Source organism: Leptodactylus fuscus, chromosome 3, assembly GCF_031893055.1.
Source record: "Leptodactylus fuscus isolate aLepFus1 chromosome 3, aLepFus1.hap2, whole genome shotgun sequence".
Lineage (NCBI taxonomy): Eukaryota > Metazoa > Chordata > Amphibia > Anura > Leptodactylidae > Leptodactylus > Leptodactylus fuscus.
In genome coordinates, this window is record NC_134267.1 from 67,433,714 (window position 1) to 67,459,781 (window position 26,068).

General features: G+C 42.4%; 1 protein-coding gene across 2 annotated transcripts in view; it reads right to left on the reverse strand.

Annotated features, from left to right (window-relative positions):
- TMEM181 (transmembrane protein 181) overlaps positions 1-26,068 on the reverse strand; it is a 45,578-nt gene that overhangs the window by 16,106 nt on the left and 3,404 nt on the right. Inside the window, exons 1-4 of one of the 2 annotated variants that reach the window (XM_075267705.1) lie at positions 15,631-15,827; positions 8,458-8,561; positions 3,725-3,780; positions 701-791 (exon numbers count right to left, since the gene is read on the reverse strand). In XM_075267705.1, coding sequence (XP_075123806.1) covers positions 701-791; positions 3,725-3,780; positions 8,458-8,561; positions 15,631-15,638 — 259 coding nt within the window. In that variant the 5' untranslated portion in view covers positions 15,639-15,827. Of the gene's footprint in view, positions 1-700; positions 792-3,724; positions 3,781-8,457; positions 8,562-15,630; positions 15,828-26,068 lie in introns of those variants that run through there. The other variant, XM_075267704.1, reaches the window with a different exon arrangement.

Sequence of the window (26,068 nt, forward strand, 5' to 3'; positions counted from 1 at the left end):
TCTCCTTCTCCTCTCTCACTGTAAACTATTCTGCTTATGTACGGTCAAAGTACAACCCTACTGCTATGAAAAACAACTTTTAATCCATATGCAGAGGAGCTCTTGATGTATCTGGGAGGTGCTTTTGTCTGTGATCACCCCAAAGTAACCCTTAAACACAAATATACTGTATACAGGGCTGAGATGCATTGACCACATAAGTGACTTTGATTCATTTGGTGGCAGATTTCCTTCATCAATTACAGTGTCAGAATGTCTGCCGTTTTGCCTTGTTTGGTATGTTAGGTGTGGATGATATAGTTCTATAGACAATTTTAAGAAACTTCAGCACAATACAATTTCAATCACGTTGCTTTCCCATTAGCAAAAGATATCCCCAAAACCCTGAAATTACTTGAAAAGAGGACAGGAACATACTAAGAACTGACTGACAACATGACTGTAACACAATACAGCTCTGGCTTTTATATAAGGCTAGAATATAAAGTGATGGTTATGACAAAGATATTATCCCTACTAGCAAACTTGCTGGCAAACTTTTCTTTCTCACTAATATCATGTAAAGCCCAGAGATCACATCAGACCACACTGACTCTGGCAGTTACCATCCTGTGCTGTAAAGGTGAGATAACAGCGAGATCCTGCAGTGCAGCTATATAGAGGGATTATTATTATTGATTCAGAAAAATAACTTGCTTACCATCTGATTTGTCAAGTTCAATTCTACACATTAGCCATAGCTGCTGGTTGTAAGTTGACATGACTGGAGACTGTAAGGTATACTGGGTCACCTGAAAAATTAATATGGATATAACTAAATGGTATCATTAGAATGGAGCAGTATTTACTAGAGATGTGGTAATAGGAACATTTCACTGCATCAACAGGTAGAAAGATACACCTTAAGGGAGACTATCATTGGGGATTTCGTTTTTTTAAGCAAGCACACATTGGAATAGCCTTTAGAAAGGCTATTGTAGTCCTACCCCTCTTTCTCTCCTCCTCGCAGCCGTTTTTAAACAGCAGGATCCAAATCCTGCACATATGCTGTCACTCCTGTAGGACTATAATAAGGATGTCCGGCGGAGCATGTGCTGTACGCACAGCCCAAACCCGAAGTGGCGTATGCACAAGATTTGGAACAGCCGAACAAACCAAGAGGCGGCATCAATAGTATGACACTGTGGTGTTCAGGAACAAGGTAAGATACTGTGGTGATCCCTGAGCTTCATGTACATATTTGGCAATAGATTTCAAAAACGGCTGCGAGGAGCAGAGAAAGAGAGGTAAGACTAGAATAGCCTTTCTAGAGGCTACTCCAACATGTGCCTACTAAAAAAACTGAATCCCCAATGATAGACTCCCTTTAACAGGGAAAGAATATGGTTTACTTTTTCCTGAAACAGTGCCACAACTCTCTTTTGGTAGTGTCTGGTATTGTGGTTCAGCCACATTTCTTTAAGCGTGATGATTTACTGTGCTGATCAGCAGAGGTCCCAGATGTCAGACACTTTCCATCAAACACTGATGGCTTATCATTAGGCTGTCACTGTTAAAGTCAGCTATGCATCACCTATTGTATTTGTATATAGAGACAAGGTTTGTATTACTCTAGAGATGGTACAGTATGAAAGTTCATATTCCGTATACAGCCATAAACCTCTGACTTATCTGATGCCTGATGATCTTGAGGTTAAGGGGGTTATCCGACAAGTCTTTGCTGGACTGAGTGATGACACACTGTTCATCCTCACATGACTACTGTAGTCAGTTACTGGCCTTAGTGGTGATGAGTATACAAACAACATGTTACTGCTGAGGCTAGTCAGTCCCCATCATAGGTTGGCTGAAATGGTCATGTTTTGATGACCAGGACGTCAGCACGTCTGGTCGGGCAAGTACCAGAAGCATTGAGGACTGAAGCACCAGCAAGGAAATGGGGAACATTAACATGGCGGATTATGCTTTTTTTCTTTAAATTCATTTATACCATTATCTAGTGTTATGTTATTTTTTAAATAAGGTAGACAACCCCTTAATGCACACACTGAGTTTTCATGTTTTTGGCCAAAATTTGTAGGATAAAAATTAAGCATTTTAACAAATCCTATATGCACTTTGTGGGGGAAAAAAAAAATTTAAAAAAAATCACAGGGAATACAAGGAATACGATTCTTTGCAATGCAAAAGGTAAGATTAACAGCAAAAACCACAAGTCTAACCCCGCAAAAGATATTTGTCATTCCAGATTACATCTCATCTGGACGGACTTTTTATTTATACACAGAGGAAATTGAAAGAAGTTTAAGTAGACTTCCGTTTCAAACTTCTTTTCCATTTCCGCCCCTCCAGCTTTCACCCACTTATTATGCTTAGATGAGTCCGTCTAATCGGTGGAATTGCTTGTCCCCCAGTTTCTGTGGCTAACTAGCTGCAGAATCCACAAAAAGATTGAACGAGACACTTAGGGCTAGTTCACACGGGGACAGAGGAGGCGGATTATGGCGCGTAATCCACGCCATAATCTGCCCCCTCACAATGGTGGTCTGTGGAGACCTCCAGGCTTCCTTTTTCCGTGAGCGGCAACATGCTCAAGGAAAAAAGAAGCAAGCTGCCCTTTCTTCAGGTGGATTCCACGACTTGTTGAGCCGCGGCGTCCACCTCGTGGCAGCAACCTCCGGAATCGGTCCATTCATTTGAGCCTACTCCGGAGAGAGAAGCCACGACTGTCAAAAGCCGCAACAGTCGTGGCAGGCGGGTTTTGGCCCGAGAGTGACGTGGGGAGCCGTGTCACTCTCGGTGCCAAAATACGCCTTTATGTTCCCCGTGTGAACTTACCCTTATGTTTTCAGTGTCTTTCGACTGTTTTCAATGGGAGGCAGATTCAGGACAGAATCCACCTCCAAATCAGGGCCAAATTCCTCTATGTGAAAACAGCCTTAGGCCAGGGCCCTATGGGATCTAAATGCTGCGATTTACCCACGGCAGAAACAATGTGTGAAAAATCAAAGCGTTTTACAGTCAGGGCAAAGTGCCTACTTTACGGTAAAAACCGCAGTACAGACACGCCGCGTTTTCAAAACAGGTGCATTTTTTGAAATCACAGTATGTCAATTATACCTACGAAAATGCCAGTGGTTTTCCCATAGAAAACCCATACGTTCAGAATCAGCTCAGCATATACTTAGTGTGAATGCACCCTAAGGCATAAAGGTGGCAGGGCATTGATTACAATATCCCTACTAATTCCTCCTTTTTTTTGGATTTGGCACTTTACTATTTATGTTTCGTGTGGAAACTGAGCAGAAACCACATGGACCCCATTTTAGTCTATGGGGTCTGCAGGTTTCCTTAAGTAACTAATTTTTAATGCGAGTAGATTTTCGTTTGGGGGGAACCCAAGTGGACTCCCGAATGAAAACCTGAACGCAGATGTGAACCAGGCCTAACACTGTAAATAAATATGAAATTTAGGGTTTGCAGAAATCTGAGATTTTGGCAGATATTTCTTGAGTAAACTAAGCCAATAGAAGGTGTAAAGTTTGACTAGAAAGTCTAAGACTATGACAAATGTACCAAATAGAACTAAACTTCTTGATAAATCTGGTGCATCTTAAGAATGTCTAGAATACGTTTGCACTAACTGTTACACAGTATTTGTAAATCTGCCGCACTGTTTTTTGAAGAAAAGGTTTGGAAAATGTAACAGATTGGAAAAGCATACCTTAGATGAATTCGATGCTTCGGATCGATATTGTTTGGCCTCGATAACATTTGGTCCTGAAACAAAAAGCAAAGAATAAAAATCTAACAATTTCACAATTAAAGGAGTTGGCCATCTGCTTATGCAGAGACCTCACATTTGGAAAATCTATGGTTTTTGTTGTTTTGTTTTTTTGTTTGTTCTGTCATCTTAGGGAGTGTTCACACTACCGTCGGTGTCCGACAGGTAGTGTCCGCTCAAAATCTGTCACGGACATTAGCAGCGGACACTAGCTGTGTCCGTGACACCTGTCATTTATTTAAATGGGCATCGGGTGCGTTGTTTTGCACTCCGTGCCCGTCCTTCCCTGTCCGCAAGTGAAGATGTCCGACTTCTCAAGCGGACAGAAAAACCCTACATGACAGATTTTGAGCGGACACTAGGAGCGGACACTACCTGTCGGACACCGACGGTATTGTGAACGCCCCCTTAGTCAGAAGCTGTTGGTGCAGAATAACCGTACAACAGTAGCCTTCACCTCTGGGCTCGGTATTGTATTGAGTCCATTATCGACAACACTAAACATTTTTTTTTTTACATTGTCCTCCACAGATAGAAGTTTTTCAAAAATTTGGATGACACTTCAATTACTTCTTAAATAGAACAGTGACTTTTGCATTTAGTCCCTAGTTTTAGTTTCATATTTCTAACTTTTGTTAAGGCCTGGTTCACATCTGCGTTCGGTATTCTATTTTGGGAGTCTGCTTGGGGACCCCTGATCTGAATACCTAATGCATTAAAAAGTGCTTAACCCCTTCCCGCCGATGGCACTTTTTGACTTCCTGACCAAGCTCGATTTTTCAAAATTGACACGTGTCACTTTATGTGGCAATAACTTTGGAACGCTTTATCTTACCAAAGTGATTTTAAGATTGTTTTTTCGTAACACATTGTACTTCATGTTAGTGGTAAATTTTGGTTGATATGTTTTGTGTTTAATTATGAAAAAATTGGAAATTTGGTGGAAAGTTTGAAAAATATGCATTTTATAAAGTTTGAAATGATGTGCATTACATACAGATAGTCAGACCGCCAAAATTATATCATAAATCTCATGTCCCAGATCTCTGCTTTATGTCGGCATCAAACTTTAGGCGCCCTTTTCATTTTTAAGGACATTATAAGATTTACAAGTGGAACAACAATATTCAAAATTTTCAAGAAATTTCCAAAACCCATTTTTAAAGAGACTAATCCAGTTATGAAGGCGTTTTGAAAGACCCTCGTATTAGAAACCCCCATAAATCACCCCATTTTCAAAACTGCACCCCTTAAATAAGCCAAAACAACATATACCTAGTAGTTTAACCCTATAAGTGCTTAACAAGAATTAATACAAAATGGAGGTGAAATTTCAAATTTGGATTTATTTTACTAATATTTTCGTTTAGCCCTAGAATTTGCACATTCACAAGGGGTTAAAGGAGAAAACGCTTCCCACAATTTGTTATGCAAGTTCTCCCGACTACCACAGTACCCCACTTGTGGGTGTAAATTAATATATGGACGCACAGCGAGACGCAGAAGGGAAGGCGCGCCAAGGAGCTTTTAGAGGGCAGATCTGGCTGTGATCAGTTTCAGGAGCCATGTCGCATTTACAAAGCCCTTGAGGAGTCAAAACAGTGGAAACCTCTAGAAAGTGACCCCATTGTGAAAACCGCACCCCTCAAAGAATTTATCAAGTGATGTAGTGAGCATTAGTAACCCCGAAGTGAATATGTAAGCTGTGCGGAGTAAATTGGGTACACCAAATCCCATTCTATTTTCCCACCAGCTCCTATGACACGGACGGGGAAGAGGGGCATTCTGGGGGATCAGCGCTGGTGTATTATCTCTTATTAGCTCTAAATATGGGGCGTCCTCTGAAAATGCTTGCACAGCTTATACATTTCCTTCTAGTCGCAGCCACTTACGTTCTAATGATTTGGCGACTTTTAGGGTTTTTGTCTTCACATTGTACAAGCTAGATTTTTATTTTTATTTTCTGGCAATGTGGCCATATGAGGGCTTGGTGTTTGAGGTATTAGATGTACTTTTCAATGCCACCATTTTGGGCCCTGTAACTTATTGACTACATTTTATTAACTCTTTCTGGGTGTGATGTAAAAGGAAACATCAATTCTGGCATTGCTTTTTAGCATTTATTTTATTTCCCGTGCAGCGTACAGCATAAGTAACATGTTACCTTTATTCTGCGGGTCGGTACGGTTACGGCGATACCTCATTTATATTATTTTTTAATGCTTTGCTATTTGTGCAGAATGAAATTCAATTTAGGGAAAAAAATCAATTATTTTTGCATCGCCATCTTCTGAAAGGCATAACATTTTTATTTTTTGCTAGACAGAGCTGGTTGAGGGCTTATTTTTTGCGGGAAGACCTCTTCTTTTTATTGGTACCATTTTGGTTTTCATTTGACCATTTGATTACTTTTTATTGAACATTTTGTAAGGGAAAGGTGGTGAATAATCATTATTTCGTGCGGTTTTCTACGTTTTTTTTTTTTTTACGCCGTTCGGGTTAAATAATGTTTTAATTTTATTGTTCAGGTTATTACGGATACCAAATATGTAATGTTTTTTTTTCTATTTTTCTTTATTTTACATAATAAAACATTTTATATGGGGAAAAAGGGATCTTTGGGGCTTTATTTATTTCTAATTTATTTTAAACTTATTTAAACTTTTTTATTTTTACTTTTTTCCAACTTTTTTTTTCTGTTCCCATGGGGGATTGAAGCTGATCACCGCTTCACTACATATACGCTGCAATGCATGTGTTACAGGTGTATTGCAGTGTATAGGAAGCTGTCAGCCTGTGTGGACGCACAGGCTGACAGCTTCCTTTACGGCAGGATCAACCAGGTACGAGGAGGGGGTAAGTGATGGGGCAGACCCGGGGTCACTGATCAGACCCCGGGCTTCCCCCTACGAACACCGGCACCCCCCGAAACCGGTGCGGGGGGTGCCGATCGGCACCATTTTAAAACGAAACCCCGGAGGTGCCGGCGGTCATGTTGACCGCCGGCGTATCAGGGGTTAACACCCGCGATCGGACCCGGTTCCGACCGCGGGTGTTACGGGGCATTGTCAGTCGTAACATACGGCTGACACCCGCTGTGCATGGTGCGCACACAGTTTCTGTGTGCGCACCATGCATCCGCAGTAATAGTACGGCGGTTTGCGGAAAGCCCTTCCCGGCAGCGCCGTACTATTACGGCGAATGTCGGGAAGGGGTTAACTAAGAAACCACACGTGTGCTTTCCATGCAGTGTCTGCACAAATCATGCGGAGAGAAAAGTACTGCAAGCAGAACTCTTAACAAAAATGAAGCTACATTAGTCTGGAGGACCCAGCACATACACGTGTTAGACAAATAGTTCACCGAATTCAAAGAGAAGCTATGTAATGTTTTATGTCCTGTTTGGTGGCACTGCAGGGGAAGTAAACAATGAATATGAAATCTTATCATAGATCACTGGTTATTGCAGGGACAGGAACAACATGTAACCAGTTTCATTTCTGTAGACCTTCCTTAAAGGAACATTCACACACAGCAGAGTTTGCTGCAGATACTTCTTTCACTGGAAACCAGTTGCATTCATCTCAGTGGGACTGTTTTGATAGAAAGCGTCAGAGTTTCTACAAGCCTCAATAAAATGAATAAATCTGAATTTTAGTCAAAGATATTCTACAACAAAACCTACAGTATGTGAGACATCCCATTGCAGGGGTCCCATCTTTTCTTTCCTCACAGACCAGTTTCAAGCAAGAAATTTTTCTCACGGCTCAGGAGGGGGGTTGTAAGGTAGGTACTCATGAAAAAATTGTCTTCCTTGGAACTACCATTAGCTAAGCGTAGGGGGTGCAAGGACACGTGGTCTCAGTGGCCTCACATTCCAGGTCTCAGATTTGAGACTGGGTTCCATGTGAGTTCCGGATTTCCTGTTATGCTAGTTAGTTACGTTATGCTGGGAGAGAGACTCTTAAAATTATAGTTATGGGACAGTATGTCACTGGTAGGTAGGGGCTCCTAGTATCATACATAACTATGCCAGGAGACGGACTCCTAGCTTTATAATGTACCAGCTAGGAAATCAGGCAATCACATGAACAGAATCTCACGTCTAAGGGTGCATTCACACTGAGTCTACGCTCAGCTAATTCTGAACGTAAAACACGTTCGGAATGATCGCGTACAAAGCAGATCCCATTCATCTCCATGGGAGCCGGCATACGTGCGCTCCCCATTGAAATGAATGGGAGGCTTTTTTCCCCTATTGCTTTCAATGTGATACGCGTGTAATACATTGAAAGGAATAGGGGAAAAAAACAGCCCATTCATTTCTATGGGGAACGCACGTATGCCGGCTCCCATAGAAATGAAGGGGATCTACTTTGTACGCGCTCATTCTGAACGTGTTTTACGCTCCGAATGAGATGAGTGTATACTTAGAGTGAATGCACCCTTAGACTCATAGTGTGAAAGCGCAGCTTCCATTGAGTGCTACTTTATAATGATCAGTGTGCGTGGGAAGCGACAGCCAATGAGGGGCGCCCTGGCTAGTGGAGTTAGATCCTATTGACAGCGGTCCTAATAGGCTGCTTCTCCACTGGGGACCTCTATCCTATGGGATTGTCCAATGTGGACATACATAAACAAATAAAACTTTAGAGAAGAAAAAGAAAACTTACCCGCTATTCCAATAAAGAGGGTTAATCCAAAACACAGGAAAAAAACAACAAAGACCAACACAAAATAACGCTTTGACAGCGTGTACAGGCGCATGGGGGCCAACCTGTAAGAAATAAGAGAATATATAACATTAGCAACAATTACACACCAACGTGAGATTTCTACTGGGAACATTTCACAGTGAACATGTAGACTGTAGCTATTGCTATGCAGCAGGTACAGAGCATTAGCAGCTGAGCAGAGGATATGGCTTGCGTAAATACAGCACATACACAATACCAATGGGCAGGGGTTCAGGCAGCCAATTCAGGTACAATAAGAACATGAGGCTTAGCTTGCTAAAACAGGCAGAATGATGATATGCTTGGTGTAAATTTTTAGGGTACCCTTAAACTGTGATGCCACACTATTACCAGTCATTGCCAATGGTGGATATACATTTCTATATTTACAGATCATATATACAATATAAATACTAGCTGTTCATAATATCAATTCTGGGTTTAGTGGTCCTTTAATTGACCATGTGACTTTGTTGCCGTTATCTACAAGAAAACCTCTTTAGGCTAAGGCCCCACAGGACAATTTGAAGCAATAAAGTGCAGCAGCAACGCATTGCAGTTTTTCCTGCAGCACTTTAAACAGAAAGTTTGCGGTATTTTCCTCTGTGGACTTTCTGTTACAATTATATCTATGGGTTTTTACCGCAAAGTGGGCATGAGATTCGCTAGAATCCCATTCAGTTTGCACTTACTGGAAAATGCCACGATTTTTCCCGCGATGTATCCGCCATGGGAAAATCACAGCGTTTCCAACCCGTGGGGCCCCGCCTTAATATTTAAAGTTCCATCCCGAATGACACGTGGATTGGTATGTGTGCCATTCATGGTTTTCATTGATCAATAGATCCAAACGAGTCGCAATTATGGACAGGTATGGGATCTGTTCTATAATACGAGGCTCATCAATTCAGACCAGACACACAGCCGAAAAACTATGGCGGTGTCCATGGGTCCATTTAAATGTATAGATCAGTACTTTAATCTGCAATTGTGGATTACGGTTGTGTGCATGAGGGCTAAGAAAAGTCTATTTATGTACTTGCATCTACTGCTGGCTGCTTGTGTTAGTACAGATGAGATGTTGGTCACAGACAGCAAGCTGCTCTCCTCAGACTTATTATTTATTATTCTTTTTAGCTGCATTATGTCCTATATTTCCGGCCCAGTGTTCCTGGATCTCCTATATCACGTTTTCTTCAGCTTTTCTTTTTTAGCTATTTATTTGCTATTTTACAGTTACTCCTGGCAGAATTATATATAAGGAAGTCAATATTAGTAATAATGGATAGTGAAGTTGGCACACTGCTCTTTATTGTACATGCCTCTGTAATGAATGTGCTGAATCCATAATGGGGCTATTAGCAGCAAATAAGCTGATAAGGAAGCACGTGTAATGGCTTATACAGCCACAGAACAGACTTCCAGCAAGACCCTGAATATATTTTACCTTGTCATGAAGCCTCAGGTACCCTCTTATACCTGCTCATCCAGTTGGCGGCCTCTGTATGCATGTGCATATAAGGAAGGCTGTCAGTCTTTGAGTAGGACTGCCCAGCTATTAAAGCCAGATCGTAATCCAGCAACCTTCACACACAGCTCTGTTCACAAGCAGATACAGGCAACCCTCTCATGTGTTAAACACAATCTAGAAGTGACAATGCGGGATTTCAGGCACTTTGCAACAATAAAGTGTATTATGTCTGATCATTTTACACCTTTAACCCATTGAAGAGGTCTATTGTATTTAATAGACAATGTTCATCTCTGCAGTTTTCTAAGTCGCAGTGGGGCATAGCTCATGTGGCTAGACGTGAGAGACTGACAAGTGATTTCTCATTTACCTAGGAGTATTGGTAGTGACTACTAGAGTAGAACCTATCACTTAAAAGGAGTCTATGAACAGAAAAATTGGTAAAACTAATGACAGTACCTTGTAGGACATCCAAGGTTATCTTTCACTACAGCTTCATTTTCATGAAAATCTGTATTGTATTGGTATGCAAATTAACTGAAAAGGGCTTTAGTGGTATTTTTATCTACTCTAGAGCGCCACCCAAGTGCAGACAAATTGTGAAAAAGTGGAAGAGGTCGCAGATGTCACTCAAGCAATTGGGAGGGAGTGGCGGCTACCTAGAGCAAAGAATGGAACCCCAGCAGAAGATGACATGCCTCTAAAGCCATTTTCAGGTAACCGGCATAAGAATAAAATCTTGATTTTCAAGAAAATGGAGTTGCAAAGCAGATAACTGTGGAGTAGTTAAGTGTGCTATTCAGGTTTTTCCTAGATAGCCTACTGACGCATACATATCTGTTGGCTCAGACACGCGACCACGCACTGTCCAGTTTTGCCGTCATGCTTCCGCAGCTCCTTTTCATTGAATTGAATGGGGTCATGGAAGCACGGCCAGCAAATAGTCCTCTGCAAGGGGCCTTAGAATGATATCTTTGGAAAATGTACAACCTGCTCCACAGGGTACTGTTATTACTTTGATAAGGATTTTCCTGCTGACAGACTCCCTTTAATATCTTCATTGTCTATTAATATAAAGCAGAATAAAAATTTCACTCTTCAGTGACTCCCTGATACTTGTATGTTATTTCAAATATTTATTTAAAAGAATACAACATGTTACACAGTGTCATGGTTGAGACAACAGCTATGTGTAACTACCTTTAACTAACTTTCCTTGCGGTATACCTGTATGTCCAAACCTACAAGACTAATATTTATTTAGGAACAGGAGATACTAAGGAAGGTGCCCAGTTCAAAGGGTTAATGGGTAATGCTTAGCGGTGCAGTATATAGTAGAGAAGTAAAGCACACATCACAGGGCAAAGGTCAGGCACACATGACATCACAATTCTTGCAGAACCCTGTCTGGACACCTTCACCAGTCATAATATTGTAGCTATATACTTGTCTGCAACACAAAGGCAAGTGTGCACATATATAACACTGCTGTAGAATCAGGTTTGCATATATATACATATATATATATATATATATATATATATATCTTATATAATGCAGAAGTCATGACAAGAGCATACTAGCCGTACTATCAGTGATCTTTGACATGCATGCATTTCCTGTACGATTTGTTTCACTAGTCGTGCGCCACCTAGTACAACAGACAGGAAAGGGTATGCCCACTATTCCTCCCACACTTGTGGTGTTTGTATTAACCAAGTCTCAATGAAGTAGTTGCATAGATTTCTTGCAGGATTTCAAGGTATGATATAACAAAACAAAAAAATCATCTGATCCACCACTGCCAAAAATAAAACCCAGTCTTCATTTAGAGCTTAATACACTAAAACAAGGGACAGATTACAATGGAAAACTGGCCACCACACTTGCACACTTCAGACTCGCTAAAACATGTGAACTGGAACATTATTTATTATAATCTGAACTATGTTCTAGAGCTCATTCACGCCACAAGATTCTACAGTCCCACAATGCCATTGTGAAATAGATTATCCTCGGCCGCGAAAAAAGTACTTTTCGTGTGAATAAGACCTTATAGATAATCGCTGAATAAATAAAGAATGCAAGATCAGCCTAGAGATTGTATATCGTACTGCAAACAGCTCTTCCCTCTCCTAAAGTTATAGGCCATCAGGTTCAGCAGGTAGTGAATGGAGACAGGAAATTCTTGTTCTAGTCACTGTTCAGCTCGGGAATAGCCCTAACTGGGAATTTAAGCTAAATACGTATAATGCCCTTTTCATATAAAAGGAAGTAGTGAACATTATAGATAGCATTAACTAGAGTTCGGTTGAGTTTAAAGGGGTTTTCCATGACTTAAAGGTCATCAATCCTTAAAAACCCCTTTAAAGGGATTCTATCATTAAAATGCTACTTTTTTTGTCCCTAACACATTGGAATAGCCTTAACAAAGGCTATTCTTCTCCTACCTTTAGATGTCTTCTCTACACCACCGTTCAGTTGAAATCCCTTTTTCTTCAGTATGCAAATGAGTTCTCTCGCAGCACTGGGGGCGGTTCCCAGCACTCATTCAGCACTGGGGGCGTACCCAATTCTGCGAGAGAACTCTCCAGCGCCGCCTCCATCTTCTTTTGGAACGGCCTCTCCCTTCATCTTTTTCCAACGCTGGCTTCAAACTTCTAGGCATGCGCAGTCGGCTCTGCCATCGGGCCTCGGGCAGAGTCGACTGCACATGCCCGCGGCCATTTTCTTGTGGCCGCTTACCCCAGCAACAAGAAAATGGCTGCTTACACCAGTTTACTGTGTAAGCGGCCATAGGAAAATTGCCGCGGGCATGCGCAGTCGGCTCTGCCCGAGGGCAGAGCCAACTGCTCATGCTGAGAAGTTTGAAGCAAGCACCAGAAGACAACGCAGGGAGAGGCCATTCCTGGCGAAGATAGAGGTGGCGCTGGAGAGTTTTCTCGCAGCACTGGGGACGCCCCTAGTGCTGTTTGAGCGCTGGGGACCGTCCCCAGTGCTGCGAAAGTACTCATTTGCATACAGAAGAAAACCAGGATTTCTACTGAACGGCGGCGTGGAGAAGACATCTAAAGGTAGGAGAAGAATAGCCTTTCTTAAGGCTATTCCTATGAGTTAGAGAGAAAAAATAGCATTTTAATGATAGCATCCCTTTAACAAAACATACACATACTGCTACTAGGAATATCCTTTTCCTTAGGTCCCACACATACTTTCTTAGACCGCATTGCATGGCAGCTTGTGTTATGCAACCCACTCAGCAATAATTGTTTCAGAATGTTTCACAAGTGATCCCCCTGCCCAGCAGATAAAGGTTAATTTCCTTAGGTTAACAATCCTTCCTGACACCAAACAAGAATAAATCCCTGGATAAATAACGTATCTCCAGAAACGTAAAGACATCATCATCCATAATACAGTCACACTCAAGAAATACATCTAGAAATAACATCTCCTTGATGTTATTTTGTGAACTCTCCATGCTAGCTTCCTCTGGGAGAGGGTTCCATAATGTCACTGCCCTAATATTTAAGAATTCCCTTATTTCAGTAAGTAGAGAATGCCCCTCTTGTTACAGACTTGGGTATGAGTATTATCTCTGTATTGTGACAAAAAACAGACATACAGTGAAATACATGTGAACAGTGTTCATAATCTTGGCAAATGGGGGGGACAGATGTAATGGCATGGTATGGATTCATATCTACAATATGTCCTACTGCAGATGGTATAATCCCCATTTTGAGTTCTACCAACAATTTGTGATCTACTATTTGGCCTCAAAAGTGTTAGCAGGTTCAGACAATATTTTATGTTCATGGACAGCATAAGAAGGAATCTGTGAGATCAGGTACCAGGACCCTTTCAATCATAGCGGATGCAGGCTATGGCCCCTCAAAATTCACAGAAAAATATGGCTAACGTTTAAAGAAAAATCCCTACTACTGTATCATCTCACTGATACTCAAAACCCTGGCTGACCACCAAAAAAGCTAGTCAGAATCTGCTGTGACACTTCCAACATTACAGTACAGCGTGCACAATGAACTTTACTTTATAGCAGATACAAGGTGTCTATTGCTTCACCCGATCAGCTGACTGTATCGCCTGCCATACAAATAGCTTGTGTGCATCTTGTGGGCAAAACCCGCAGCTCTTTCCTAGTGGTTATACTATGGTATACAAATAATGTATATGCTCCTTAGGAAGGCCAGTTGACCCCTATGGCCAAGATATGCCATATGTGTCCACAATGGACAAGACACGGACCCACAGCACTGAATGCTACAAGTCACATAACTGTTTTATCACAGGCACACAATGCAAAAAAATAAAATCACAGCATTGAACCCATTTGAGTCTATGTTGTGGAGGACACAGACATTGATAAAAGTGTCCCCAATGGTTTCCAAGTCCGTCTCTTCCTTGGACATACAGAACTTCCCACGTATGAAAAATTGTCCAACTACAACTTAGATGATTTTTAATCTTTTTATGTGGATTTGGAGTAGGTAAATGGGGAACTGAATAGAAACATACAATGCATGACAAAAAGTATCAGGGTATGAAAACAAAGGGAAGACATCTGAAGATGTGTACAGGGGCTCTAAGGATAACAACTCAAGGTAACGGTCCTGGAGGCAAAAGTAGAGGACGTGCCAATAAGATCGACGCTTTCATTTACTAACCTGGCTTACAGAAATAAGAGCTGGCAGCTGATTGGCTGTTACATGTACACCGCCACTTCAATCTGCATTGTTTGCTACTAGTTCTTCAGTTAATGTGGCCCCTGCACTTCGCTCACTACCAGGCTACCTGCAAGGAAACGGTTCTGAAAACTGGACAACCCCTTTAAACTGGTCGTTTACTGCTTTATCTCACTGTATGCCATTTCTGTACATATATACCACTGAATGGGCAAAGTCATTCATGGCTGAGCAGAGTCCTCGGGGACAAAGACTCTGCCACTGCGGCAGTCACAGCTCCCATGACTACTCTGTGTGTGTGTATGTGTATATATATACACATATATATATATATATATATATATACACACACACAAAAACACACATATGTCCATATAGCCTTCTAGGGAATAACCCACCATCTTAGTGATGACAATTATACCAGACGCTGGGGTTAGGGCATAGGGAAAGGTCTAGCAGTGTGCCAGGGCACACACCCTTCCATGTAAGCAGATAATGTCAGTCAGTCACTGGTGCAGGTGCCAGCGCAGGTTCTTGCACCGTTCTTACCTCATGTATTTAGAAATCTCATTCACTGATTTTCTTCAGTTTTTTGCATATTGCACATTATCCCTGTTCTTGATGCTTTGGCCCCCCTACAGCACAGGTGTATCCATACCTGACAGGCTACATGTATGTGGAAACAGTCACGTTTTCTCTATGAACATTTCAGTCTCTCACAACCAGACACTTTGATGCCATACAAGAGGCTGCTACATGGGCTGCCCTACCTGGCTGCTACAGCACTTGGTATGAGGTCCTTCCCATGGAGCACACACAGAAGAGAGGGGCAGGTACACTCATAGCACACTCATGCCATCCATAAACGAGGGAGGAAAGGGTTAACGCGGTGCTCTCCTTAATCCCCCTCCCCGCAGTAATCCCTATACTCACGGCTCCATGGCGCCCCTACACAGCCGAGATCCCTCACAACGTCCTGTTCCAGGGTGCTGCCAACTCACTGCTAACAGTGCCTCAACCACGATTGTTTAGAGAACGCCCTGTTCCGTGTACGTCACCCGCTCCCACTGCCTCCTTCAGACTGGGAATGGACAAATGGAGTATACGGCGGCCATGTTGCTTTCTGGAATAATGCCCTCAGTTCTGTCACCACCGGCAATGCTAATACCGAGGACACAGCTTGTGGAAGGGAATGTTTTCCTCTCTTTACTGGCAGAGCTCCAGTAACATAGGGATGTCCCATCCACAAGTCTGTCAGTAATGTAAAACAGCAGAAATGCCTCAGTGTGTAAATCAGACAATACGGCCCGTTCACACGAAGTAAACGCACGTGTATTTTGGCAAAACATATAAAAAAATACATGTGTAAAATAAGACTCCCATTGACTTGAATGACATTTTTTTACACATGTAATAAAAAAACCCCATCAAAATACACATCTATAATGTCACTGAAGTCAATGGGAGTCTTATTTTTACACGTGTATTTTGGCAAAATACACACGCGTTTACTCCGTGTGAACGGGCTGTAATCTCAGCGCAAAAGCGCTGCGGTAAGAACCGCGGCGTGAACGCACTGCGGTGCTTTCCGCAGCGTTTTTAAGAGAAAGTTCACATAGTTTTCCTTTGCGGACTTTCTCTTAACATTATATCTACGGGAAAGCCGTTTCCATAGATATAATTGACATGCTGTGATTTGCAAAGCCACAACGTGTCCGCGCTGCGATTTCTTCCGCAAAGTGTGCATGGGATTCGCATGAATCCCATCCCCTTTGCTTGCACTGTAAAACGCCGTGATTTTTCCCGCAGCGTCTCCGCTGCGGGCAAATCGTGGCGTTTATGTCCCATAGAGCCCTGGCCTTACATGTTCAGTCATCATTTATGCACTTCGGTGTTTGATATAAAAAAAAAAAAAAGAAGTGGCATAAAAAGGGGTCTCGTGCCCCCCATGTGGGTAGTGCGACAGGCATACTACCATACAGACGCAGTACTGAAGCTCCTGGGCCCCATGCAACATCTGTGAGGGTCCATTCACGCAGAGTTTCTGTGCGTGCATTCTGACGTGGAATTTGCAAAAGAATCCGCGCGGTAAAAAGCCTCCGTCGCAGAAAAAGAAACCCATTGAAGTCAATGGGAGGCTTTTTTTTCTGCGCGAATTCCACGTCCGAATCCGCACACAGAAACTCCGTGTGAATGGACTCTAAGGCCTACCTACCTTGTGCCATTTAGAATAGTAGCTTATTTTAGGTGGCAGAAGAACCTTTTGGGCCCCCTTAGGTCCAGTAGCGACTCTTACCGCTGCACCTATGCTCCTGCTTGTCTGTCTCTGGCATGAAAAATGAAACGATTCACAGACAGGATGCGGCACCACCGCGATGAAAAATGAAAGGTGTAATTTGTGCGAGGGTAGTAATTTGCTGAAGATTTTGGGGCAAAATTCAGCAGTGGAAAGCCGTAATGGAATGCCGACATTGTGGCTATAATGCGGCGGAAAATAAAGAGGAATTTCTCGTTCTTGTGAAAAGAGGACACGTCACCCCCTAATCCCCTGCAGCTTCAGTACAGCAACTCCATAGCCCCCTCCAGTTCCTATTTACATTGTCTGGAGCTGTGACATGCCACTGACTCACGCTCACTGGCTCTAGTGGTGATCACAGGCCCCTTGCAGAGGATCCGTGTGCTATCCTTGTTTTTTTGCGGATTGCACACTGACCCATTCATTTCTATGGGTACATGCACACAACCAAATTTTTCACTGACCAGTGTGTAAGCTGTGATTCCGCACCGTATCAGATATGTCCTATTCTGTTCAGTTTTTGCAGAATGGACCCACCCATAGAAGCCTATGAGAGACTAAAAACCTAGGATGGCACACTGATGTACTCAGTGTTTCAGTAGTGTGTCGTCCATTTTCTCGGACAAGCTAGGGATATCAATAGATGTCGCCTGTGTTTTTTCATTGTGGATCCGTAAACTAGGATCACACACTGAAGACACTCTGTTGGTTTTTGCGGACATACTTCACTGATGCTGAAAAAAACACAGGGTTGTTTTGGCAATGACAGACAATTGAAACATATGTTACATCCAGGGCTGGTTTTGGACAAAGTGTGGCCCTGGGTCAAATTAAAAGTGGGGCCCCAAATTCTGACATATTGTTCCAACAGACAGTACAGACTGTGCGTAGTGCTACTGCATTGATTTCTAGCACTCAGGTGTTGTCAGGGTCTTAGAAACAAAAGGGGCACAAGGTCTGACTCCCTACACATAAAAGAAAGTTGCAAATGTAAATATTAAATCCATACTGGTATGGCACAAAGCACACCATGCACTAATGTTATCAATCATACCGTACATCTATACAAGGGCCAAAAAAAAAGCCAAAACTATGACAGTGCCCATTACAAATAGATAGTGACATAATAATACCACACTATAGCTACTGCCACTGTACAAATATCAATATTACCGCCATACAGTGACAGATACCACCTCTATACAGATGCTATATTGCCACTGAAAACAAATACTACAAGACAGTGCCTCATATTTTGTACAAAACATTAGCTGTGCTGCAGACGGTAGTAGTGAACTACACAGTAATAGTGCCACCATTTGTTTTCGATACAATAATAGTGACCACACACTTTTATCCTAATAAAATTTGACTGAATGATTAAAACGGTCAGTTAGTAATGCTTTACGTGACATTAAAACTCACCTATGTGCCTCTACACAGTAATAATGCCTACATATGAGCCCCCCATAATAATAATGCCCACCATTATGCCCCAGCAAAGTAATAATGCTCCTCTCTGCCCACTTCACAGTAAAAAATTATTACTAATATTAATAACACTCCCCTTAATAGTTTTAGTTCCCCCTTATTATAGTGCCACTTTATTAATGTTATTACCCCTTTTCCCATTATTATAGTTCTCCCTTATTAGTAAGAGTCCCCCTTATTATAGTGCTTCATATTTATAATAATAATAATAAATATAAAAATTGTATAATCTACAGCCCTTGGTCTTCACAAAATACAAATAAAAAAAACCTCTAAAGGGTGCATTCACACTATGGATACGGTGACTGATTCTGAACGTTAAAACACGTTCAGAATCAGTGCGTATGAAGCAGATCCCATTCATTTCAATGGGAGCCGGCATACGTGCGCTCCCCATTGAAATGAATGGGCTGGTTTTTACTCTACGAGCGCTTCCCATTCACTTCAATGGGAGCGCTTGTAGAGTAAAAAGCAGCTCATTCATTTCAATGGGGAGCGCTCGTATGCTGGCTCCGATTGAAATGAATGGTAACTGCTTTATACGCACTGATTCTGAACGTGTTTTAACGTTCAGAATCAGTCACCGTATCCGTAGTGTGAATGCACGCTAACATAAGTCATTCCATAAAACTGTTGTAGAAAGGATTTTTCTAACAAGAAAAATAAAAAAAATTGTATTATTGAAGCTCATCATAAAGTACAGTATAATTATATTTTAATGAATGCAATTAACACATTTAGGAGAACACTAGAAAGCAGCTCGCAGTGCGCTGAATCTCATCAGGTGGTAGCTGGAACAACAGTGACATTACCAATCTCTCCGAGACATGCACATGTAAATAAGATCTAAGAAGTAGCTGGTCCCATGAGAAAAGAATAGCATGCTGGTTACCAAGAATGTTCCCCCTCCCCAGGATGGCAACACTCACTAGTCATTTTATTTAGGCTGAAGCCCGACATTGTGAAAACTGCTGTGGCATAAAAACACATAAAAACAACATTTTACAGGCCCTTCAAGGTGGCTAATCCCAACCACACACTACCGAGAAAATTCTGACGCAGAAAAGCTGTGTTTTTGAAAATTATAGCATGTCAATTATACCTGCGGAAAGGGTGGTGTTTTCTGTAGTTCACACAGAGTTTTTTGGTCAGGAAACGGACTCAAATTCCTCCTCAAAAAAACACCCCAACATACAGTCCTATAGTGAGGTGTTTTAGGAGGAGGAATTTGAGTCCGTTTCCTGACCGAATTCCTAACCAAAAAACTCCATGTGAACGCAGCCTTAGGGTGCATGCACACTACGTAACGCCGGGCGTGTATGAGAGCCGTACACGCCGGCGTTACAGCAGGGCTGCCGAACACTTCCCATTCACTTCAATGGGAGCGCTCGTAAACGCCGCTGTTACGAGCGCTCCCATTGAAGTGAATGGGAAGTGTTCGGCAGTCTGCTGTAATGCCGGCGTGTACGGCTCTCATACACGCCCGGCGTTACGTAGTGTGCATGTACCCTTAGGGGCAGAAAGAGGAAAACTCTGTGAATTCGTAGTTAAAAATGCTGCTGAAAAAAAAAACCAGTGCGTTTTGCCACTTTTTTTTCTGCGCTTCGCTAGGTGGGGCCTTAGCCTTATACATTTTAATAACGAAAAGAAAGGGAAGAGACTTCTAAAAAAATTATACCCCAGAACTAATGTTTAATTGGAAATACAAGCATTTACTAACACAGACAATTCAGGAAAGCTGATAAGTTCTCTTTAAAACCATCCCAAAATATGACGTGAAATTGTATGGCTTCCCAGTACATTATATGGCATATTAAATGGTGCCAATAGGAAGTACCGTATTTTTCGGACTATAAGACGCACCTAGGTTTTAGAGGAGGAAAATAGGGAAAAAAAATTTTGAAGCAAAAAATGGTAAAATATTTAATATATGGGAGTTGTAGTTTTGCAACAGCTGCAAGGCCACATTGACAGGTGACCCTGCAGCTGTACGGGGGATGCATAGAGTGTTTTTTTTTTGCGGGGCCAGCTGTACTTTTTAGTTATACCATTTTGGGGAATATCTATTGCTTAGATCACCTTGTATTGAAAAAAAACCCAGTGGTTTATGATATATGATATATAGATATATATATATATATATATATATATTCTAGGGACAGGAGGTGATTTAGAACTTTTATTTATATTTTTAAAGCTTTTTTTTTTTTTTTTTTTACTATTTTATTCCCCCCCGGGGGCTTGAACCTGCGGTCGCTTGATTGCAAGTCCCATAGACGGCAATACAACTGTATTGCCGTCTATGGGACATTCTGTCTATTAGTATTACGGCTGGTCATAGAGACCAGCCGCAATACTAATACAGCAGTGACAGGCCTGGGAGCCTCATTAGGCTCCCGGCTGTCACCCCAACAGGTCAGCTCCTGCGATATCGCCACGCAGGAGCCGGCCTGCAACTTCACAGGTACGGGGCCGGTGGGGACCGGCCCCGGGGGAGAAGGGGCCACCGATACTGACCTGGCATCCGCTGTACTAGAGAGGCGGATGCCGGGGAGGGATAGACGCCATCACAGGTGCCGGGGCCTGAGACATCGCTGCGCTCCACTGTCCTGCATGAAGCCATCGGCGGGGGCACGGAGGAGCGGAATAGCAGCATCACTCCTCCCGCTGCTGGCTTCATGCAGGGCAGAGGAGCGCAGCGATGTCTCAGGCCCCGGCGTCTATCCGTTGCCGGCATCCGTCTCTCTAGTACAGCGGATGCAAGGCGCCACATTCAGACTATAAGACGCACCCTTCTTTTCCCCCCAAATTTGGAGGAAAAAAAGTGCGTCTTATAGTCCGAAAAATACGGTACAATGTCATACAGAAAACAAGTCCTCATACAGCTACTGTATGTAAATGGGACAATATAACAGTTATTGCTTTTACAAGGCAGGAAGGAAAACTGAAAATGTGAGATTTTGCCACCATGGGAAGGGGTAAGATATTCTCATCTTAAAGAGACTCAAGTGCTATAAAATAATAAATGAACACTACTTAACACTACTTACCAGTTTAATCCCCTGCTAATCCAGCTCACAAGCGTTAGGCACACGACTGTGGCTGATAAGCAGTGGCTGAGCCATAATGCAAATAAATATGGCACATGACATCTGAGGTCACTAGCCGCCTGCAGTAGTCACAGGCAGGGTGACCAAGGATTGAAGAACATCAATCACTCAATGCCAGACATACTGTATGGAAAGAACATTGGAACACCTATACATTACACGTACAGGAGCTTTCCAAATTCATAGGCATAAATATGGAGAGGGACCACCCTCTGCAACACAACAGACACATTCCTGGGAACGTTTTCTACAAGATTTCCGAGTGTGTCTGTTGCTATTTTTGTTGTTAAAAAAAAAACATAATAATGCATCCATATCTCATGTACATATGTAAATGCTAACAGATGCAATCTAATTAGACACTGAATCTTGTCACAAGTAGGGATGAGCGATCATGTTCGGAAAAGATCGGATTCCAATTGGTGATCGAGAAAATTACACGATCGCGATCGGAATTCCGAACACGAACTTTTTAGGTGGGATCCAGATTGGTGATTATTTCCCACAATGCTTTGCTACTGGCCAAGCATTGTGGGAAAAAGCTAACAACGTTAGCCTTCACACTGAGTATACGCTACACTCATACTGAACGTAATCTCGTTCAGAATGAGCGGTGTTAAAACAGATCCAATTGACTTCTATGGGTGCCGGCATACGTGTACTGGATATTGTTACACAAAACAAAAGGGGAACTGTTAACCAATAACCCCAGTTCCCTCATTAATGGATATTGGACCTTTCTTTTAGCCCGTCCATCTGCCTCTGCCCTTTTGATAGAATCATCAACAATACTGACAGGATAGCCTTTATGTAAAAAGAAAAAATCTATACTGCAAAATCTTAGATTAGCCGTCACTATGATGTGCCACTTCTGACTATAGGAAATGTTCTTCTTCCATTCATTATAGTCAATGACATAGTTTGTGTTCAGTCTTAATAACCTCCTGATCATAATATCAAAGCACGCCATCTTACAAGGATCCCACTGGAGGGTGAAAAGTCATCCCCGAGTATAAGAATTAATCTCATAGATGAAAAAGACCCAGTTCCTCCTTAGTGCCAGACTGGATGAGGATCAAGTCATCATTGAACTGTTTATAGAACATTGGAGGGGTCAATCTCTCTTATACTGCCACAGATCCATTCAAAAGGAAGCCTTATACAGGATGGAAAAGTTCCGGTCACTTTCATTCTCATAAAACTACCCATCATACTTGAAATAATTACCGGTATGCCTTCAAATAAGACGTAAAGATTCCAAAATAAATTCTTGCAGAATAGTCAAAACCAAAGAATCCTGTTGGTGATGTGCTAATCCCTGCTTCATGTGGAACATTACTGTACAAAACACTAAGGGGGTGTTCACACTAGCGTCAGTGTCCGACAGCTAGTGACCGATGCTAATGTCTTAAGATTTTAGTAACGGACACTACATGATGTCCCATTTAACATAATGCAAATTGTAACAGACACAGCTAGTAACCGATGCTAAAATCTTGCACAGACATTAGCATCGGATACCGACGCTAGTGTGAACCCTGCCTAACAACTATAATAATCAGTCTTTTTCCCACGAAATATCTGAAAGTAGCGACAAGAGATGACTGCGGTGTCTCGGGCAGGCTGGAAGACTTTGAACATATTTTTGTAACTGTCTATGTAGGGACAATCCACATGGAATGGCATTGATAGTAGATACTATTGGCCTCCCTGGTGGTCTCATCATGCTCTTGAATCTCCAGGAGGAAATAAAAATAAGGAATAGCCGGATTATTTTGAAAAATAAAGTCCTGTTCGCACTTGGAGATTACCCCGAAGTAGTACCCAAACTATAAATCCCTTAACCCTCCCAGCCCTAGGTCACTCTCAAGCCTACCCAAAGTGTCCTTCAATGGCTCGGCCAGTTACCATCAGTAATGGTGAATGGGGACAACTCATGATCAGCTAGATATGTCAAAATAAAAGAAAATCCTTAGCCTGCCCCTGGTAGCTCTTGGACTGTGCACAGCTCCAAAGGCCATGACAAAGATTGGGTTTTTTTTTTCCGATAGAGCACTCCAGGCAGAATGTGAGCCTATGTGGCAGCCACTGACCCCTAGGAAGATCAAAAGCATAGATCACCCTATACACAATGCACTTCATTAACCACGTTTATGTACCAAAGCCCATCCTGCCAAGATTTTACTGCCACCCTCCCTGATCTTCATCCGCTTCTCCCAAGATTGAAAGGATGTCCCTGGCGAGAACCTTAGCACCCCGACATCATTCAACACTTTATTAAAGAAAATTGCAATCTGCATGGACTGGATCTGCTGGAAACGGCTTAGATCATACTGGGACACCAACTCTTCCATAGTCAACCATCTGAGTTCATTAGGATGAAGCAGGAGTCGTACCACCATTATTCCCGGTCATTCATTTTCTCTACCAGGCTTAAAGTTCAGGTGCGACCAGAGCGGTAAATGTTTGGACACCCTATAAGTGAGCTGGAAATTCTTCCTAAGCGACTTCCATGTAGCAATACTATCTCTGCAGAGATCCAAGGCTTTGGTATGTGAGGAGATATCCGAGAGGCGCTGGCAAAAGGGTATAGACATCCAACAGAGCACAAAACTGCATCTCTACTACCTAGTCTGAATAGAAACCAGTAATAATGGTGCTCCAGTTTATGGTATGTTGGAATGTTTAGGCTAAGTTGTAACTTCCAATATTTGGAGCATTCATCCCCTCACATTCCCTGATCACCAGATATTTAGGTTTTTATTTCATTAGTTCTGTTTATGTGTTTTTATTTGTTGTCTAAAGGAGCCAATAAATAGTTCTGAGCTACATCATTTTGCATCTCTGTTGGACTTACAAACCCATAAACCCTTCCCTAAAAACCTGTAGGAGGATTTGTTTCCATGTGATATAGATAGTAGAGGTCTAATGTCTCCTCCGAATAGATGAGTTCATGTACATTTTGTTCCCATTAGCAAACATAAAATATCACACTTCTGCATTGCTTTCACTACTTTCCCAAAACCAATTGTGGCAAGGGTGTGGGCACAGGGTGTGGGCACAGGCCCCTCCAAATTTATCATCATTTCCTCCAGAAGTGTGGTATAAATGATGTGGGATATGTATGTCAGCTATGAGCTGGTGTACATCCCCCTCCAGGTATCATTTATGCGGAGATGTACATAAGATACACCCTCCATCAACTCCAGGGTTATGAAGATTGGTGCTAATAACGCTTCATAGATGCTCCCCATAGTGCGTTTCATCATAGTGATGAGAAATAATCTGGAATTAATCAATGATTCACTTACTTAATAGTGACGGCTCCTGTGTCCTCACAACTGACTGCAGGTATAACTACACTCACTGGCCACTTTATTAGGTACACCTGTCCAACTGCTCGTTAACACTTAATTTCTAATCAGCCAATCACATGGCGGCAACTCAGTGCATTTAGGCATGTAGACATGTCAAGACAATCTCCTGCAGTTCAAACCGAGCATCAGTATGGGGAAGAAAGGTGATTTGAGTGCCTTTGAACGTGGCATGGTTGTTGGTGCCAGAAGGGCTGGTCTGAGTATTTCAGAAACTGCTGATCTACTGGGATTTTCACGCACAACCATCTCTAGGGTTTACAGAGAATGGTCCGAAAAAGAAAAAACATCCAGTGAGTGGCAGTTCTGTGGGCGGAAATGCGTTGTTGATGCCAGAGGTCAGAGGAGAATGGCCAGACTGGTTCGAGCTGATAGAAAGGCAACAGTGACTCAAATAGCCACCCGTTACAACCAAGGTAGCCAGAAGAGCATCTCTGAACGCACAGTACGTCGAACTTTGAGGCAGATGGGCTACAGCAGCAGAAGACCACACCGGGTGCCACTCCTTTCAGCTAAGAACAGGAAACTGAGGCTACAATTTGCACAAGCTCATCGAAATTGGACAATTGAAGATTGGAAAAACGTTGCCTGGTCTGATGAGTCTCGATTTCTGCTGCGACATTCGGATGGTAGGGTCAGAATTTGGCGTCAACAACATGAAAGCATGGATCCATCCTGCCTTGTATCGGTAACGGTTCAGGCTGGTGGTGGTGGTGTCATGGTGTGGGGAATATTTTCTTGGCACTCTTTGGGCCCCTTGGTACCAATTGAGCATCGTTGCAATGCCAAAGCCTACCTGAGTATTGTTGCTGACCATGTCCATCCCTTTATGACCACAATGTACCCAACATCTGATGGCTACTTTCAGCAGGATAATGCGCCATGTCATAAAGCTGGAATCATCTCAGACTGGTTTCTTGAACATGACAATGAGTTCACTGTACTCCAATGGCCTCCACAGTCACCAGATCTCAATCCAATAGAGCATCTTTGGGATGTGGTGGAACGGGAGATTCGCATCATGGATGTGCAGCCGACAAATCTGCGGCAACTGTGTGATGCCATCATGTCAATATGGACCAAAATCTCTGAGGAATGCT